Below are 18,854 nucleotides of genomic sequence, written 5' to 3' on the forward strand. Positions count from 1 at the left end.
ATTATTTAGAATATTTGGCATAATTAAAATTAAGAGTTGGGGAGGGAAAAACATTATTGATGACTGCTGATAACCAAAATACAATTAAAATATATAGAGATTTTATTCATATTTGATGGAAAACCAATTTTTCTCACTGGATACTTTTGAAACGATCCAGGCTTAAGTTCTCTAGTCAAAAATGGGAGAGTTGGGCCCAATGTCTTTAATTCAAATATTCTAAAATACAAAGGCCCATGTCTGAGGACTAAGAAGTCAACAGACAAAAGGTTCAGATGAACTTTAATGCAATTTACCAACAGCGTGTCAGTGAGCCTAGCAAATCTAACTGGACTCACCGGTATAAAAAGCCATCAATGCCAAAATGGCTAGAAGTTTCTCTTTTTAATCAATGATTGGCCCTGAGGGCAAGGCCAGACCAAAACCCAGAGGATAATAAAGAAATACACACACCAGGTATCTGCCTATTTCAATAACAGGGGAAGATAGTCTTTATGTAAGTATCAGAAGAGGATTCTTCTTTAATTTCTTTACATTTTTTTTTATTAACGCATCTCTCTCTCACAAGTAGTGTTTATTTTTTAATATATGAACTTGGCATTGAAACATAAAACTTTACTTAAGAGTTCTGTAAACTATTCTCCAAGATACTGAAACACATTTTGCCTTTTCTTTGTAAAGGGGGGCTAACCTACATTTCACAAGCATCTAGGTCTGTGCAGGTAATTTCTATAAATGTGTATGTTTTAAAAACACATTATATGCTGGTACTCACACAGAACTGGAAGCCAGAATGAGAAACCTCCCAGGTTATCCCATCCTGAAAGTCTTCCCCTCTTTCATTTTCTGATAATAAAGCAAAATTCTTGCCACGAAGTCATAATTTAACCCCTTTTACCAAAACCAAATCTCTCTGGAGGAAAATCTTTAAAAGAATTGGCAGGATATTCATGCTGATATGTGTGTATGTCAATACTGTTCTTTCTTATGGGATACTCTTTCAAAATTACTTTTTTTTAAAAAGGTCTCAGGTAGTGATATATCTTCAGAAAAATATTCACCCTAAACTAAGTTACATTTCCATGTATTTTCAGGATGTATTTTTTTTCCTCTTTGACAATATTACAATGCTCTGTTTCAAAGGTTTTTTTTTACATAAAAAAATATGTGTAAACAGTATGCTAACTGATGTTACTAACCCTCCAGGTATGGAGGGATCATCTCTAACCCTACCTCAGCAGCAATGTCCTAGGCTGTTTGCATCTACAAATCAACTTCACCATCAGAACATGGTTAAAAAAAAAAAATTTCAGAATTGAAGATTTACAGAGAACAATATAGGAGTTTGAATTTCCTTTCCTTTATTTCAAAAAGTAAAGAATTATCCCAGGTTCTTGGGCATCTCAACAATTAATTTTTTTTCCAAACAAATGCCTCAAAAAGAGAGAGACAGAGAGAGAGAGAGAGAGTCTATAAAGATGGGATAAAAAAGGTAAAGAGATAGGATAAAGTCTTCCTACTTGCCCAAGAATGCCACTTTCTACAACCTGCTTCACGTGCAGGGAGAGGGGGGGGCATGTCTTCTCAAAGTGGAGCAAACTTTAAGAATGAGCAATTTATTTGGAAAAAAGGTATGTTCAAGATGCTCAATGGGTAAAAAAAGAGTTCACTTGAAAGCAAAAATGTGAGATGGTGGAGAGGAAGGAAACATTTATTTAAACCAGCCAGTCACTCTGTTTCCCTTAAAGCAAAAGCCTAAGAGCAGCTCAAATTCTGTGAACACTATTCTCTTAAAAAAAAAAAAAACAAACCAAAAACGAAAGAAACCAAAAAACCTAAATTCAAAAGAAACCATTAAAAAAAAAGCCAAACTTTAAGAACCTCTCCTGAGCCATCTCAAAATTGAAACTGTTTCCTTCTTCTGCTCAAGAAGTGCAGGAAATGAACTAATTAAACATTTACTTTTCAATTTAATGACCCTCTCCATATTCTCTACTTATATTTACTAGGTAGAGTTGAAGTAAATATTCTGACTATATCCCATCCAGGAGGAACTGGTGCCAATATCACTATTTTATAAGTCGCTTGCTAGGAGCAAGTGAGCAAGGAATACAACAGGTAGCTTTGCAATAGCCAAATGCAGATGATTACCTCGCTCTGGCAAATTATTTCATTAAAGGTTCAGAGGACTGGATGGAAGAATGGATAGGGAAGGAATCTTTCAGGACTCTGAAGTCTCTAGGTTAGTAAGGAACTCCTCTCCCTCTTCCCCCTCTTGGAGGGACTCTTGTAGGCCCCCGATACACTTTGCCATAAGCAGAAGACTGAGCTGAGGCCCCCCAGTTAAGGCTTGCTCCTGAGCTGCTGGTCCCAGTGGTTCCTGGCCCCAGCTCCCCATAGTTTTGCAATTTGGTCTCTGCATGTACCACAGAGTTGCTGCTTCCCTCAGCCTTCAGGAATGGTTGCCCGACCACTGAGTGTAATGCTAAGGGGACCCTGGCAAAACGGAGGTCCTGGTCCCCTGGGAACTGCACTGACCCTGTGCCCTGGTAACTGCTGGACTCCCCAAGGTGGCTCACAGAGCCCGAGAAGGTCCTGTTCTTCACCAGGGTCTGGGCCAAAGATTCTGTCAAGGCTGGACCAGAGTTGCGTTCATCAGTGTCAGTGGCACTGAACCCTGTTTCAGGCCCGTCAGTGTTTCCGTAAGTCCTGTTAGGATGGGGTCGGGTGGAGTAATCCATTGATCTCAAGGCCTGGTGCTCATGTGGCAGGTGGCCAGGAGGCTCTGCTTCAGGCTGGGATAAAAGTTGCAGCAAGGCGGCTGTCACGGCTGGGTTCAACTCCTGCGGGGCGCTGGAAAGATCGCCTTCAACCAGAGGGGGTGGAGGTGGCGGCGGTGGAGGTCCGGGGGGCTCAGGGGGCCTCTTCTCTGGTGGAAGAATGTGAGGAGGACATGCTGTGGAAGGGTTACTTCTTTTAAACACCATCTTAAAAATCACATGTGATTATAAACACAAACACACACACACACACTGCCCAACATAAACAAATATCAATATAAGTAACCAAATATATATAAAGCAAAAAACCTTGGGATCAGGAAATCGCAATTTATAAATAAAATCAAGTGATTAAAAGTAAAACAGTTGCATTCTGGATCTAACAGCTGGTGTTAAAATCATGTATTTCAAATGATTGTCCTGATTTTTGTCTGAGATCTCCTCCATTTCCTTCCTTAAGGAACTGTTCTAATATGTAGGCTGTTGGTAGCCTCCCCACCCCTTTTTGCTGTTGGATCAAAACATTAATGAAAATAAAGTAGAAAGAAGGAAGATGAGAGGGAACAATACATATGCTGTGGTCACATATCTAGGACATAATCTTGCTGTACAACAGGAAACTTTGTATGGACTTAGCTAACACATTTTACAGAATGTTTGATGATATCAGGTTAACACGTAAAATAAAGCTAGAAGAATATACAGGTGAGATGAAATTAGTAAAAACCTTTCATTACCATCATATATACACATACACTTGCTTCTCCCAGTTTGAGCTCCTTCTCCCCATAATCACAGTCTGAAGAAAACCACCGTACTGTCATTCAGCTTCCTATGTTACAGTAATTATAAAAAGTCACTACAGCAATGTCATGCAGAATGGGCTGTTGATAAACATTTGTTTATCTTGGAGACAGTGAGAAGAGTATTTAGAAATGTATTGAACTAATACTATACTCTGTCTTTCCAAAGGTCTTATTAGAACCACTCCCTAGACATTTTGTTACCCACAACTGGATTAATTTGCCTAACCATGGCAATCATTGTCTGATAATGAACTCCTGCCAAGGCAAGAGACTAGAAATGTAAAATGGTGTGAGTTTGAGGACACACAAAACCAAGTAGTCAGAACCATGCCTTTAGAGAGTTGGGAGTCACCTTGCTGAAGAAAAGACTGTTTTGGGATATCTTTCAAATGACTGATTTTTCTGTTCCCTAATGAAGCATAGTTTTAAATGTCCATATAATCAATTCTTTATTATGAGACAGTGATATAAAGTCATTACTCAGGCAAGCCAAAAGTAGTTTTTATAATTATAACAATTAGGTATTTTGGTAGCATATATACCACAATTATATTTTGCAAAAACAATCAGTAAAGTAAGCATACCCTTAGTGGGCAGATGAAAGTATTCCGAAAATACTACAAAATTGTTGAGCAGTGGGAGGATAAGGTCAGGTGCTATACGTAAATACAATTAGGGTGACCAAGAGTCCCAATTGCCTGAGACTGAAGGAGGTTCCCAGGTTTAAAACTTTTGGTTTTAAAACCAGGACAGTACAAGGACAAGTTGATCATCCTATATACAGTACCCACTCAATTTTTTGTTAACAGACTGGCTGGCTGACTAGATGGTAGAGAAAGCTAAATTAAAGGATGAAAAATTAGCTATAGAAAACTCACAACTTGAAAAGTAGACATCCAAAAACAGGAAAGCTAACTGGACTACAAATATCTATAGATTTCAGAGTTTTTCACTATCAACACTACACATCTCACTACATAAGAACATCACAGTACCAGTTATTTTAAAAAGTATTTTTGGTCTATACATGAAATGGAACACCAGGTTTTTTTTTGTTGTTTTTTTTTAATACTAAAGGGCAAACAACTTTAAAAATGCCTAACTGCAAAAATGGACAAAGCTAAACTTATTTTCTTCCATCTATACTACATTTCATATTTAAACTTTGCCTTTTATACAAATAGTTTAGTTGTATTTCAATAGAACTAATTCTTGAGCTCACATTCTTTCACATTTATGAGAGGACGAAAACTATTTCAAAATAGCAAAGGCAGACTGGTTGTAAAGAACTATTAAAGGCTAATAAAACATCTTAAGAATTAAAAATAAAGATCACATTAAAAAAAAACATAGTTATAAGATTTAAAGTGTTAACAATATTGCCAACCCTTAACAGTCTGTACCAGTGGTGAGAGGGATCAATGAAATATACAAATAACTGAAAATTTCATTTTACTAGTTAGATTCAACCATAACCATTTCTCAACAAGTACAGAATAGCTAAGTGAAGTGAAGTCGCTCAGTTGTGTCTGACTCTTTGTGACCCCATGGACTGTAGCCTACCAGGCTTCTCCGTCCGTGGGATTTTCCAGGCAAGAATACTGGAGTGGGTTACCATTTCCTTCTCCACAGAATAGCTAAATAGTAGCCAAAGGGATAGATTTTCATTTTCTCTGGCTAACTCAGTCTGCCCTCTGGTGGAAGTGCTGATGAACAGCAAAACAGCCACATGAGAGGTAGCAGGAGCAAGATAGAGGCAGAGAGTCACCAACTGGATAATCCAGAAGTGACTGAAATAATTAGTGATGGCATTTTTACTCTCCCCTGAAAAATAAATCCAGTAATTTCTGGCCATGAGCCAGGCCTAAATTTTAGTTCATTTTCACCATTTGGCTGATAGCTTGTTGACTTAATTATTGGGTGAATTTCTTTCAATCACTATGCCATTTAACTTGAATAACTTCTTTCAGTTATTGATTATAATTTTTTTTGGTTGGTGAGGGGGGTGGGTGGTGGTACGAGGGAGGAGAGTATGAGAGATGAGACAAAGAGACCTGCTTTAATTCTAGATTTGCTTTCTCTGTTGAATAACATCCCAGAGTCTCTTAAAAACTATTGGAATTGTTATGACAAAATAGCAAAGCGAGTTAAGAAACACATTCATTAAGAAAGTACAGTAATTCTAGTTCTGCCTCTGCCAATAATATGGTTCCAGTAGTGGGACCACAGATAGGCTTATTTAAATTCCCTAGATCCCAGTTTCCTTATCCACAAAGTAAAGAGGGTAATTTATTTGTTATCTTTTTTGTAAAACTTTACATACAATAACTTATTTGATCCTGTACCAGTGGAAATAAGGCATATGCTCTGCACCAACCGATTTGAAATGTGAATGCAACACCCTAAAAATTGAAGGTTAGTGTACTCCAACAGCCCTTGTACATCTTCTCATTTCCCCAATTCATGGGGTCTTCATGGACAGCAAAAATTTCCAAGGAGTTGAAAACACAGATTGTAAAGATTTTAGAAATAAAGACTGTGAATCAGAATTGACTAGAAAATTTAAAGTTCTTTTCCCTCTAATAAATTGCATGCTGTGCTTATGTAAGATCAAGGTATACATATTTCCTTTTTTCGATTTTTTAAAAAATAATAATGTTCAGTTCCTAATCTGGGGTCCATTCACTTATCCTTCAGGAACAGATTTAAAGAAATCATTTTTATATGCTATTTTTTGGAAAGGAAATGTACGGTGTTAATTACCTGCTTAGAAATCTTCTCAAATCATTCTTTGGGAGATTAACAATGATATTTTATTAGGGCTTTCTTGACTGTATGTTTCCAGGAACTCAGTACCTAGCATTCACTGTTCTAGAGTACAAGTGGCTATTTGTACAATCTGATAATGGTTTGCTTGGAAGGCAGATTTTCAAGTGCTAGTACTAGTTGACCACCACACACACAGTGGTTCAAGATGCATCACTAGCTACAGCTGTGGTTTTCTTGTGTGAGAACATAGGGACTTTACTTACCTACTTCCTAGGAAATGGAAAAACAATCAGTATACGAAAGGTGTTTTAAGAAGCTTTGAGACTTAAATAAAAGAAGCTGGGCAAGAAATACATCACTTGGTGCTATGTTCTTCTGTAGACTAAGTTACAGAAAAACTGAAACTGAGGCCACTGATGTGAAAAAGAAAACATTAGAGATTTTTAAGAGGATCAACAGCACCTGAGCTCAATGAGATTCATGACCGGTCTGTTTACCTGCTGCCTCCTCCTGTGGCATTGTGGGAGTTCTTCGGGGCCCCTGTGGCCCACTGTTCTTGTCACTGTTGTTTTCCTCCAGGTTGCCTGCTGGCTCCTGGGTTTTCATCAGTTGACTCAAAAGAACTGCCAACATATTCTGCATGTCAGCTGGTGTGCTTGAAGCTTCAGGGGTTGTCTGTTCTGCTGAAGGTTGGACCGCTGGGGCAGGGGCTATCTCCTTCAAAGATTCCTCTGGGGCTGTGGGCTCTGAGTCCTGCTGTTGGGAAGTGGCAGCCGTTAGGGCACTGATGGACTGGTTCAGGGCCTCCAGCTGCTGCTGCATCTCTGGGTTGGAGTGGATGTTAAGCAGCTGCGCCATCTGAGGAATGCTCAGGTCCGTTTGGCTCTGCAGCAGGTTCAGTAACACTGCCAATTCACTTTGATTCAACTGCTGTGTGATATCACCGAGGCCTGTGGGGAGACAGTGGAACCAATATAAGAGGATGAGGTGAGGCAAGGCAAGGACCTTTGCCGTCTTCAACTGACAATAGCAACTTACAATATCCAGTGAATGAAGTTTCGTTTTGAATGTCTCATTTTTCATGCCTCCAATTGTGACACATTTGTTATTCTTTATATTTTCACTTAAAAATACAGGGACTAATTAAAATATCTCTGTATTGTGAGTAAAAGTGACTTTATCTATATTCTTCAAGATCAGTGATTTTCAGCCCTTACTGTATATCAGGAGAGATTTAAAATTCAGAAGCCTGAGGTCCTATCCCTAGAAATCTGGCAATTGTTTGGAGGTGTTTATGTTTAAAGCTTTTTAGATGATTATAATGTGCAGCCAGTGTTGAAAGCCACTGTTTTAAATAGACAATGAAGGAAAAGTGAGCGAAGGAAGTTGTAATTCAGAAAAAACGGTTGTACCACAGGAGAGCTACTTTGTTGTTTATAAAAATTCACTATTACACAGTTTTGGATATATTTAGATCAAATAACAGTCCACAGAACTAACTACATTTAGCGACTATGATTTAACATGATTAAATTCTAAGGTCTTATCAAATCTAACACAGACAGGGCTCTGATTATAGGTTAGCGAGCCATGGGTAAACTAATCTTTAAATTCAGCTTACCTAATTCACTAATTTATGCCACACACTGAATTGAGATATTAGTTTTCAGGATAGGGAAATAATGTATTTTAAGTTTTCTAGACCACATGTATAAAACTGGGCTTATCTCCTTTTCCCCTTACATAATGAGGATATCAACTCTTTAATTCTTCAGTGGCTAAAAATTAAAACACACACACAGACACAAATCCTTACACTTGACCTTCAAAATCTGCCAAGTGCTTAATAAAAGCACAAAGGCTCCTTCCCAGCACTGACCTATTGCATCCCCAGCCCCAGGTTCCACCTTGCCAGGAGCTGGCTGAGGTGGTGCTGGACTGCTGTTCTTTACAGGCTCAGCACTTGTCCCTGAGATAGTTTCTTTTCGAGAGGCTTTGGGTGGAGGTGGCTCTTCTACCAAAACACCACTTTGTCGCTGCCGTCGCCGTTTCTTACTCCATAATTCATGGCAATCCTGCCAGTGGGGGAGGCTGGAAAAAGACAAAAGGGGAAATGTGTGTGGGAATGTGCACTACTGAGTGAATGGAGGAATAAGAGATTAAAATGGGAAGGCAAAGAGCAAGGGGAAATGGAAAGGATAAAGAAAATATAAAAATAACCAGAAAAGTTAGTAAACAGCAGCAGCGTAAATAGAATCATGGCATATGGTAGTCTGAGGAACTAAAGATCCAAATGCCCAAAGGATTTCTTTCTACAGTGAGAAATGAAGATCTTGCTAATAACAGAGACACACACACCTGCTCTATAAAAATGTCCATATTCCAGTCAAATGGTTAAGTTTTATAATTGTTTGTGCTTAGCATAACAAAAATTAAGAAGACTTTTTTTTTCTTGGTCAAATTTTAATAGGGAATAAACAGACCAAAGGTGACTGCCTTCTTAATATTTACAAAAAGCCCAGGCAAGGTAGTAATTTAAATCTTGGAACCACATGAGCACATTGTAATTAAACGATCTCTGTGTAAAATCAATTTATGTGTTACTTGGTCTCTAATGACCAAAAAACTGGTTCATTTTTTCTTTCTGCCCATTGAATTTCCATGACTGAATATTTTCATTTGTGAGGTTTAATACATTTCTGGACTTTCCAATACTCAATAAATTCCAGTAAGTTAAATCTTACCACAACACAGATTACCACAGCCAAAATTTCCAATTTTTGCTAAAAAGCTTACATACTTCAGTCACATTCAATGCATCAAAATTCAAACATAATAAATGAATTAGGACATTTCTTTGGATTATCAGATTTGTAGTTATTACCTGTTCATATACTAACATTTCATACATTTAAGATACAGTGTTCCTATAAGAAAGAAATGCCCATAAACTCTGACGTGAAAGTTATAATGCTGTCAGCGAAAGTCAAAGGTTTCTATCAGAATGTGAGATGGGGAGTGTAGAACCTCTGAGGATCCCATATAATAGAGAAAATTAATAAGATTCTGATAGAAGAAAGACACATTCAGAGACCATGTTTTCTATATAAAAATTCAGGACATATGGCCTGATAGATAGACAAACTACTGGTTTGATCCCTGGTCAGAAAACTAGATCTCACATGCCACAACCAGGAGTTCTCATGCCACAACTAAAGATCCCACATGCCATAACTAAGACCTGGTGCAGCCAAACAAATATTTTAAAAAATAAATACATAAAATTAGGACTGTTCTGGCATGTATGGGATAACATGATCATTGCAGATATAAGGAATTAAAAAAGATGAAATGTTTAAAAACCTCTTTATTTGGTTGGCCACTGCAGCTTCTTTTTTAAAAAACCTATTATTTTTAGTTTCTCAGGTTTAGAGTCACTACAAGGCCACCAGCACTTACTCTGGAGGATCCATTTTGCTGAGCTCAACATCTTTAAGGAAATCACTCTGTAGAGTCTGTTCAGCTGTACAACGTTTGCTAGGATCTAACGTCAGCATGTGGTCCAGTAAATCAAGTGCTGCTGAAGGAATGCTGTGGAAAGGAAGAGCAAAAGAACAAGTTCACAATGACTCCACAGTTCTTAAGCCTGTAACCTTATGCCAAAGGTCTCTGAATTTCCAACTCCATGTAAAAACCATGAGAAGGGAGTTGGAACCTGGCTAAACAAGAAAGCAGATTTGCTTCCACACAGGATTCAAGAAATGCAATAGTACCACAGGTAGAAAACATGAAGCCTTGAATGCAAGACTATGATGAAACTCATAATGCTCAAAAATAAAATGTTTTCCTACAGTGTGTTGGCATAATAAACTGGGATAGCACTAATTCCCCAGGGCAGGAAAAAGCTAAGTCCAAACAACAGCCAAACACATAAACAAATAGATGTACATATTTGTCAAACTCACAAAGAGAATTCTTCTCGTAGGCGCCTTCTATATTGCTTCTTCGGTTTCATTGTATTGAAGTAGGGCAGCTTGATAACATCAGGCCACACAGCTGGACAAGGGCTACCACAGAGTCGACTGAAAACAAAGCAAAAAGCAAGAACAAGGAAGTGAGTGAGCATTATAAATTTTAGCGACTCTAGAAGCAGAAATGATTACCTCCTCAAGTATGGGGGCTTTTGCCTTATTAAACTAAAAGGCATGCAGAGAGGTAAAACCTCACCTCACTGCTTTAAGGACAGAGGAGTTGGCTAAAAAATAGTAATGAGAAAATACTGGCACAATAGTCCAAAATGATTCACATATTTGGCTTTGTAAAACATGTTCTTAATGTCCCACATAGATTTTCATTACCAGTTTTGTTCTTGTTCGGTTAGCACTAATTTCAAAGAGCTGAACTGGTCCTATAATGTCCTTGCTGAACTAGCAGAAGAGAGCTTAAGACTGGAATTCTGATGGAAAACTGAGTTTACTGCATAACACATAATGGGTTATACACCATCTTTTTAAAAAAGTGTATATTAGCTTGTCATATTCTTCCCTTTAATCTTATTGCAAAACAAAACAAAAAAAAAAAATTCAAATTCCATCCCAATCCCAGACCTTACCCAAACCCTCTATTAAAGGCTCTCTTTTATAACTATCTGTTTACATAATGCATCACTTACTAAACTCTGAGTTCTTTGAAGGCAGGGACCTATTTCTGAATCCTAAAGTTTAACAGTGATAGGAATTTGTTAGAGAATAGGCTCAATGAATGTTTACTGAATAAAGTTGATCTTAATCTAACCCAAATAAGAATAAACAACTATTCTGAAAACAGTATGCTTTTACATGAAGAACTAATAAAAACTATGCAAATTAAGTAAGTGAAATACACTTACTTACATATATAAGTATATACAGCCCATGACAAAATATATGGTAAACCTGACTGAAGAGAAACTTACTTGGACATAAGGAGCATAAAATCATTTAGTAGAATGAATGAAAAGTATTAGAAATTAGAGGATGAGATTACTGATCAACCTTGGGCACTCAGAACACATACACAGCTGTACCTGATCAGTTCTAGCTGAGCCAGTTCCAGATTGGCTTGAAAAATAGGCTTCTTTGTGAATAGTTCCCCAAGAATGCATCTAGAAATAATAAAATTGAGAGGTCAGAAGAGAAATCCCTGGAGCTTATTTAAAATGTATTTCAATAAACTTTTATAGTGTATCAGGTTGCATCTAATATACTAAAAAAGCCCAAAACTAAGGGCCTAACTTTCATAAAAGAAAATACTTCTTATGGTGAAAAAAAACATTAAGGATTAAGATTTGCTGGTAGATCAAATTTTTGCCACCTATAAAGGACAGTCTATAAGCAGAAACAAGAAGTCAAGGGACTTTCCTGGTACTCCAGTGGTTAAGACTCTGTGCGTCCAATGCAGGGGGCATGTGCTTAATCCCTGATGGGAGAACTAAGATCCTACATGTCACGTAGTGTGGCAAACAAATAAAGAAAAAAGGAGTCAAGAGTCCTTTTCTACCAATTCCACTGTAAATTTAAGGAAATAGCTAAACACAAAAAACTCACTTCAATTTTACAAAGATGCTGAGCAATTTCAGTAAGAATAATATTAGCCTTTTTCTTCATCTGCCCTGCAGAATGGGCACTATATACAGCCCTCTTAACATTATATTTCTAAAGTTCATTGTCATCAGTCAGAATCAGTTTCAACAAGACTTTCAAATATATTATGCTTAAATTCTTTCACCATTTTGAAAAGGCCTTTCAAAACTATATTGACATATTTACACAGTCTCCAAGTATCTCTCCATAAATTATTTATTAATTATAAAAGGAAAACTAGTAACTATTTAGTACTGAAAAAAACAACACCTTAGCTAAGTGACCAAAGTAACATCCCCAGAAAAAGGCAAGCAGGGTTCATGTGAGTACAAATGTAATACCTTAAAAAGAACACTTCTGAAATATAAAAGAATGAAATTCTGCCATCTGCAACATGGATGGACCTAGAGGGTATTATGCTTAAGTGAAATAAGTCAGACAAATATAGTACATTACCATTTATATGTATAATCTAAAAAATAAAATGAATGAAAGAATGTAACAAAACAAAAACAAACACAGATATAGGGAAAAAACTAATGATTACCAGTGGGGAGGAGGAACTGGAAAAGAGCAATATAGAGGTAGGGGATTATTATGTATAAAATAAATAAGCTACAAGGACAGGAATACAGTCAATATTTTACAGTAACTTGAAATGGAATATAATCTACAAAAATTTTGAATTATTATGTTGTATACCTGAAACTAATATTTTAAATTAACTAAACTTAAAATTTCAGCCAAAATCAAAACCGAAAAAAAGCCAAGTAACTGTTCCAGATTAAGAATGAAAACTAAATGTAATATGTGCTACTAAACTGGATCCTCTATTACATGAGGTATTGTTGCCAGGACATTATGAGCGTACTGACAAAATTAGTGTGTGAATATATGGAACTACTGGAGAAGGAAATGGCAACCCACTCCAGTGTTCTTCCCTGGGAAATCCCACGGACAGAGGAGCCTGGCGGGCTACAGTCCATGGGGTCACAAGAGTTAGACATGATTTAGCAACTACACCACCACCACTACCATATAAAATTACTTTCAAATGGTTCTGGAAAAAAGATATATATAGTACACATATACAAACATACATTTTATTCTATGAATATACTGTATGTTATATGTAAGTACATATAACATACAACATATATATATACACACACATATATATTTATATGTGTGTGTATATATATACACATACATTTTATTCTATGAATATACTGTATGTTATATTATATATAAGTACATATATATATTATATATACATACAACACATTTATATATGTGTATATATATAGATATAAAATATATGAATATAAAAGAAATGTAGGGCTTCCCTGGTGGCTCAGTGGCAAAAAAATCTGCCTGCCAATCAACGCAGGAGACACAGGTTTGATTTCTGATCTGGGAAGACCCCACATGCTACAGAGCAACTAAGCCCTTGCACCACAATCACTGACACTGCGCTCTAGAGCCTGGGAGCCGCAACTACTGAAGCCCATGCATCTAGAGACCACGCTCTGCCTGCGACAAGAGAAACCACCACAGTGAGAAGCCTGAGCACTGCAACTAGAGACTAGCCCCCCGCTAGTCACAACCAGAGAAAAGCCCATGCAGCAACAAGACCAAGCACAGCCAAATATAAATAAATAAAATTATTTAAAGAAGGAAATGTGGCAAGTTAAAAATCAGTAAAACTAACATAAATGATCTTAAAATAATTATGTTGAGTAAAAGCTGCCAATGTGAAAAAGAACATGTACATTATGATTCTATTTACCACAAAATTCTAGAAATATAAATCAATCTAAAGAGCGAGCAGGTGGGTGTGGGGAATGGGATGATGTGGACAGTAAAGAGGGACTACAAAGGAACACATGGATAATTCTGCAGCACGTTACTTTGGTTGTGGTGATGGTTTCACCAATGTCAAAACAAATTATACATGTTAAATATATGCAGTTTATTATAAATCTCAATTGAAAGGTTAAAAAATTAGTAAATCTGAATAAAGACTATACTAACATTCTTTGTACTATCCTAGTATCTTTTCTAATTATTTCAAAATAAACTTAAAACATGAAAAAAATTACATCAATACTCTATACTTTTTTATACCTGAAATATTTTTTTCAAAATGTAAGGAAAGAAAAAAAAGGGACAACAAATCTCTTTTATGGCCTGTGTTCTGAAATGAGATTTATTTACAGATACTCCTAAAACCAGTGTTTACAGTCAGCCCTCCATATTTGTAGGTACCATATCCATAGATTCAACCAACCATGAACTGAAAATACTCAGAAAATAAATTCCAGAAAGTTTCAAAAAATCAAAACTTAAATCTGCCACACTGGCAACTATTGGAACATTTACAGTGTTTAGGTATTGTAAGTAATCAGAGATTATTGAAAATATAGTGGAGGATATGTGGGAGGGTGTGTGTAGGCTATATGTAAACACTACACTATTTAATATAACACACTGGAGCATTCTGTAAACACTACACTATTTAATATAACACACTTGAGCATCCCCAGGATTTTGCGTGCAGGGGGTCCTAGAACCAACCCTGCTGTGGGCACGGAGGGACGACTATAATACAGTTTAACTTTGAAATTCTTTAGCTTGACAAAATTTGAGAAAGCAAACAAACGTAGCTTTTAAAGTTAACAGCAACTTTCTTTTAGCATTTGTTAACCTCAAATTCTTACTTCCAATAGTCTCTCAAACCTTATTCACAGAAAGAAAAGTGTAAGCAAAATTTGTTTCTAATATTAACTACCAAATCAAATTCCAAATACAGTGTTATCACAACAGGTAAAATAAAACATAGAAAGAACAACCCTGCTGAGTTTACAGACTCTAAGTACAATGTGTTATATTAGTCTGTGTGGCTTCTCTCTTGATTTTCACACTAAACTGCTCTGCTCCATCGATTAATTCTGCCAAGAACATCCCACAAAAACATCTTCAGAGAGACTACCACGAATCACCAAAGTATTAAGTGCACATCAAAACTCAAGCAAAATCTCAATTCAATGAGTCACTGAGCTTTTAAAGAAAGCATAATTTTCTACAATTTTAATTTTCAACTGTGCTTTTGTGTTTTCAGTTTCTAGTCCTTCAGTGAGGAAGACATCATTATGTAATCAACACTTGGCTACTGCATTGAGGTGGTAGATTGCACAGAAATAATACCAACAGAGCTATGAACTTTCCCTGTGTATCTTAATGGGGTGTTAACTTTAGAGCCTAGCTGTGACAATTTAAAAGCTAATACTGTTAAAGCAAATAGTCCAGAACACAAACATACCCAGCTTGAGTCAGTAAAATTTAACTAAAGCTTCATTTGAGTTGGGTAGGCTACTACAGAAATTAAGCTCTTTCTCCATCACCCTTTTTAATTTTGAAATAAAAGCCCTGTAGTTCTCCTTTGAAAGAATGACATTAATAGAGGAGAGAAAGGATGGAAAAAAGTGATATGCTCCCTGTGAAGTATATGTGTCAGAATCCTAAAGTATGGAGGTCAAGGTCAGTGTGTATAAATAATACAGCTTAAGAAACAATTAACTAACATGACCCATATAATATGTCTATGCCCCTAACATACAAACTGTGGTCTCTAAATATAATTTTCTACTAAAAGGACACCTTAAGAGAAATGGCCAATTCTAGGTCTGTGGCAGGAAATGAACTAGATGAGACTAGAACCAGAAAACAATAGAGGCTATCAATTCCACTATGGTTGAGTCAAAAGGTCCCAAGAATTAACCTGAATAAACTCCCAATGACTGAAGTCTGGACAGTTTGAAGAGGAATAAGGATGATAACTCTAATGAATTAAAACATGTCAAATATGTTTAAATCCATGAGTTCATAATGACACTAAAAACCAAACCCTAAACAACCTCTCTCTGGTCACCTTTGGAGGATAACAGTAAGCCACCTTATTATTTTGAAAACTGGTAAATAAAACGAAAGATTTAACCCGTTAATAAAACCCTTTAAAAAACTTTTTTTTGGCCCCACCCAGGTGGCTTGTGGAATTTCAGCTCCCCAACTAGGGGCTGAACCCATGCTCTCACCAGTGAAAATGTGGAGTCTTAACCACCAGACTGCCAGGTAACTTCCTAATTAAGCCTTTTCAATATCATTTGTACCCAAGGTTAGCCAAATAGATAATCTTTCTTTATTCCAAGAAAGAATGAAATGATTAGAATATCATACCACAAAAAAACCCAAATGAATTGATGGATACAGACCACTAATAGCTAACAACACTTCCAAACAAGACAATCACATATTATTACATAAAGTGGTGTGTGTATATGTAACTCCACTCCAATAGGGGTGAATATTTTATTAGACATTGTTTAGAACTGCCTGTGTAAGAGAATAATAAAAAGTTGACTAATTTGTAATGGATTTTTTTAATTGTTTTTAAATTTTCTACAGATAATGCACCCAGTTATTGCCTGTACTCTGGACAAGAGGCTCCCACCGCTTCCTACCCCCAACTAGGATATACAAGTGACTATGTGATCTGTCAGAAGTACACAAAACCATCTGTAAAATAGTTTCAGGGTCAGTGGGTATTGGGAATCAGACCTGAATTCACCTACAATTTATAGGAAATAAAAATAGAGAACTATGCTTAAAAAATCACCATGAAGATGCAATCAGCAAAGTCTAGATGGTGAGAAACTCTATAGGACAAATAAACCAATTTCTTCTAAAAAAAAATTATAAGGAGGGGGGACCTAAGAGAGATGGAGGGGGAATCTATAATTAAAAGATGAGATATCAATTGCAATCTATGAATCCTATTTGAAACTATGTGTCTGATATTAAGAAATATTTAACAGATTTCTTTGAACTCTGGCTAAAAGTTGATCCCTATTCTTTTGAACTTAAAGAAGAGCTGCAAAAAAACAAATGGAGAGATAAAACATGATACAAGTTCATCAGTATGTGAGTTACAAACAAAAAAAAGATGAAAGGAATCTTACCCACAGCTCCAAACATCTATCGCTGGTGTATAACGCTCCTCTCCCAGCAGAAGTTCTGGAGGTCGGTACCACAGAGTAATAACTTTGTTTGTATAAGGACGGCTGAAAAGTAAAATATAACCATGACATAAATTTACAATGGTTTCCGATGAAAAATACTTGTATAATTAAATGCAAATTAAAACAGCTGTCAATTAGAGATGCGATAATCAAAACAGCTCCATAGCAACCTAACAGTTCAAAAGTAAGCTTGACGGAAGATGATGAAGAAATAACTTCCATTCCAATTTGGGTTGATTTATTTCAGTCTAAAGCAGGTTCAAGAAATCAGAAAGAATTAAGTGTCTAAAATCTAGGTGGTAACACATTTAGAAAATTATGGAACTCTTCAGTTACTGCAATTTACAGAATACTAACATATCCAAGAATAAAAAGGACTTTTTCCTATTTCCCATATGTAATTTTGATGAATGACTCACCTCTCTTCAGAATTATAGAGCCGAGCAAGTCCAAAATCTGCTAGTTTGATCTGCCCACTGTAAAACAAAAATAATTATTTTCATAAGTAACAACAGGAGCTTCCAAATTACACTTAAAAAGTCAAGTGCTGGGACTTCCCTGACAGTCCAGTGGTTAAGACTTGGAGTTTCTGCTTCAGGGGGCACAGGTTCAATTCCTGATCGGGGAACTAAGATCCCATATGCAACAAGATGAGACCAAAAAAAAAAGTCAAGTGCTAATTTAGGAATTAAAGGAATTACAAAAATGAATTTTAACCTTTTAGTTCTGCTCTTAATGGTAACTCTCCCAGATTAAGTTTCTTTGACCACACCACTCCACAAAGCCTAAGGGAGTTTTTTTTAGACTACTATTATGTTTTTGGATATGATTCCTTAACTAAATATTTCTTTTATTTCTTGGCAAACAAAAGTGACAAGAACCTGCTAGATTAAATACTTATGGTTGGGAAAAAACTGAATGGGCTATTTTAGATTAAGGGAGATTTAAGAGGCCTAACAACTAAATCCAATTCATAATCCCTGACTGATTCTGGTTTGAACAAATTAGCTCCACAAAAGACTGTTTTTTTATTCCGGCCACGCCATGGGGCTTGCTGGATCTTAGTTCCCTGACGAGGGATTGAATCTGGGCAACAACAGTAAAAGTGCCAAGGCCTAACCACTGGACTTCCAGGAACTCCCTACAGAAGATATTTTTGACATAACTGAAAAAACACAAAATATGGACAGTTAGAAAATAATATATAATAATTCTGTCAGAGTATTTAGAGTCAAACATACTGATGTAATTTACTTTACTATTTTAAAGTTACTATTTTAAAGTAAATTACATCAGTATGTTTGACTCTAAATACTCTGACAGAATTATTATATATTATTTTCTAACAGTCCATATTTTGTGTTTTTTCAGTTATAAAGGCAGAAAAATAAGGGAGCAAATACAGCAAAATGTTAATTGTTATATAATGTTGATGTTAAAGAGACCACATCCATGTTTCACTCTGCTAAATATCCTTCCTTTGACATTGAATGAAGTAATATTTTAATAAAATGCAACACAAAATGCTGGGAAACTATTTAAAAACCATAATTAACTGTTGGATTAATCTACCTATCTCAATTTTTGTGTACAGTTTGTGTCACCTCTTGGGCAATGAAAAGTCAGTTGACTTTTTTTAAAGGACTGGGGATATCTCAGGGGTTTGATAGCTCAGATCTAGCAGAAAAAATGAGATAGAAGAGGGGGAAAAAAGGCTATTCTACGAGGTGCTCCTCAAAATCTGAGCAATAGGACAAAATATTAAAACCAGGTAACTACTAGCAACAAAATTTTACATTA

General features: G+C 36.3%; 1 protein-coding gene across 11 annotated transcripts in view; it reads right to left on the reverse strand.

The window, feature by feature from the left end:
• Window positions 1–18,854, reverse strand: part of CDK12 (cyclin dependent kinase 12) — a 63,618-nt gene that overhangs the window by 22,091 nt on the left and 22,673 nt on the right. For 5 of the 11 annotated variants that reach the window (XR_015147640.1, XR_015147638.1, XR_015147636.1 and 2 more), the window contains exons 7-13: window positions 17,474–17,530; window positions 16,995–17,096; window positions 11,421–11,498; window positions 10,321–10,437; window positions 9,815–9,946; window positions 8,235–8,446; window positions 6,853–7,305 (exon numbers count right to left, since the gene is read on the reverse strand). Coding sequence is in view for 4 of the 11 variants with exons in the window: in XM_086357892.1 (XP_086214018.1) it covers window positions 2,244–2,956; window positions 6,853–7,305; window positions 8,235–8,446; window positions 9,815–9,946; window positions 10,321–10,437; window positions 11,421–11,498; window positions 16,995–17,096; window positions 17,474–17,530 (1,864 nt within the window). In the remaining 7 variants the exon portion in view is untranslated. Of the gene's footprint in view, window positions 1–1,338; window positions 2,957–6,852; window positions 7,306–8,234; window positions 8,447–9,814; window positions 9,947–10,320; window positions 10,438–11,420; window positions 11,499–16,994; window positions 17,097–17,473; window positions 17,531–18,854 lie in introns of those variants that run through there. The other 6 variants (XM_086357894.1, XM_086357893.1, XM_086357892.1 and 3 more) reach the window with 4 other exon arrangements.

This window comes from Bos grunniens, chromosome 19, assembly GCF_055505025.1.
Source record: "Bos grunniens cultivar Pamir isolate PY7600 chromosome 19, Bosgru_T2T1.0, whole genome shotgun sequence".
In the NCBI taxonomy this organism is placed as follows: domain Eukaryota; kingdom Metazoa; phylum Chordata; class Mammalia; order Artiodactyla; family Bovidae; genus Bos; species Bos grunniens.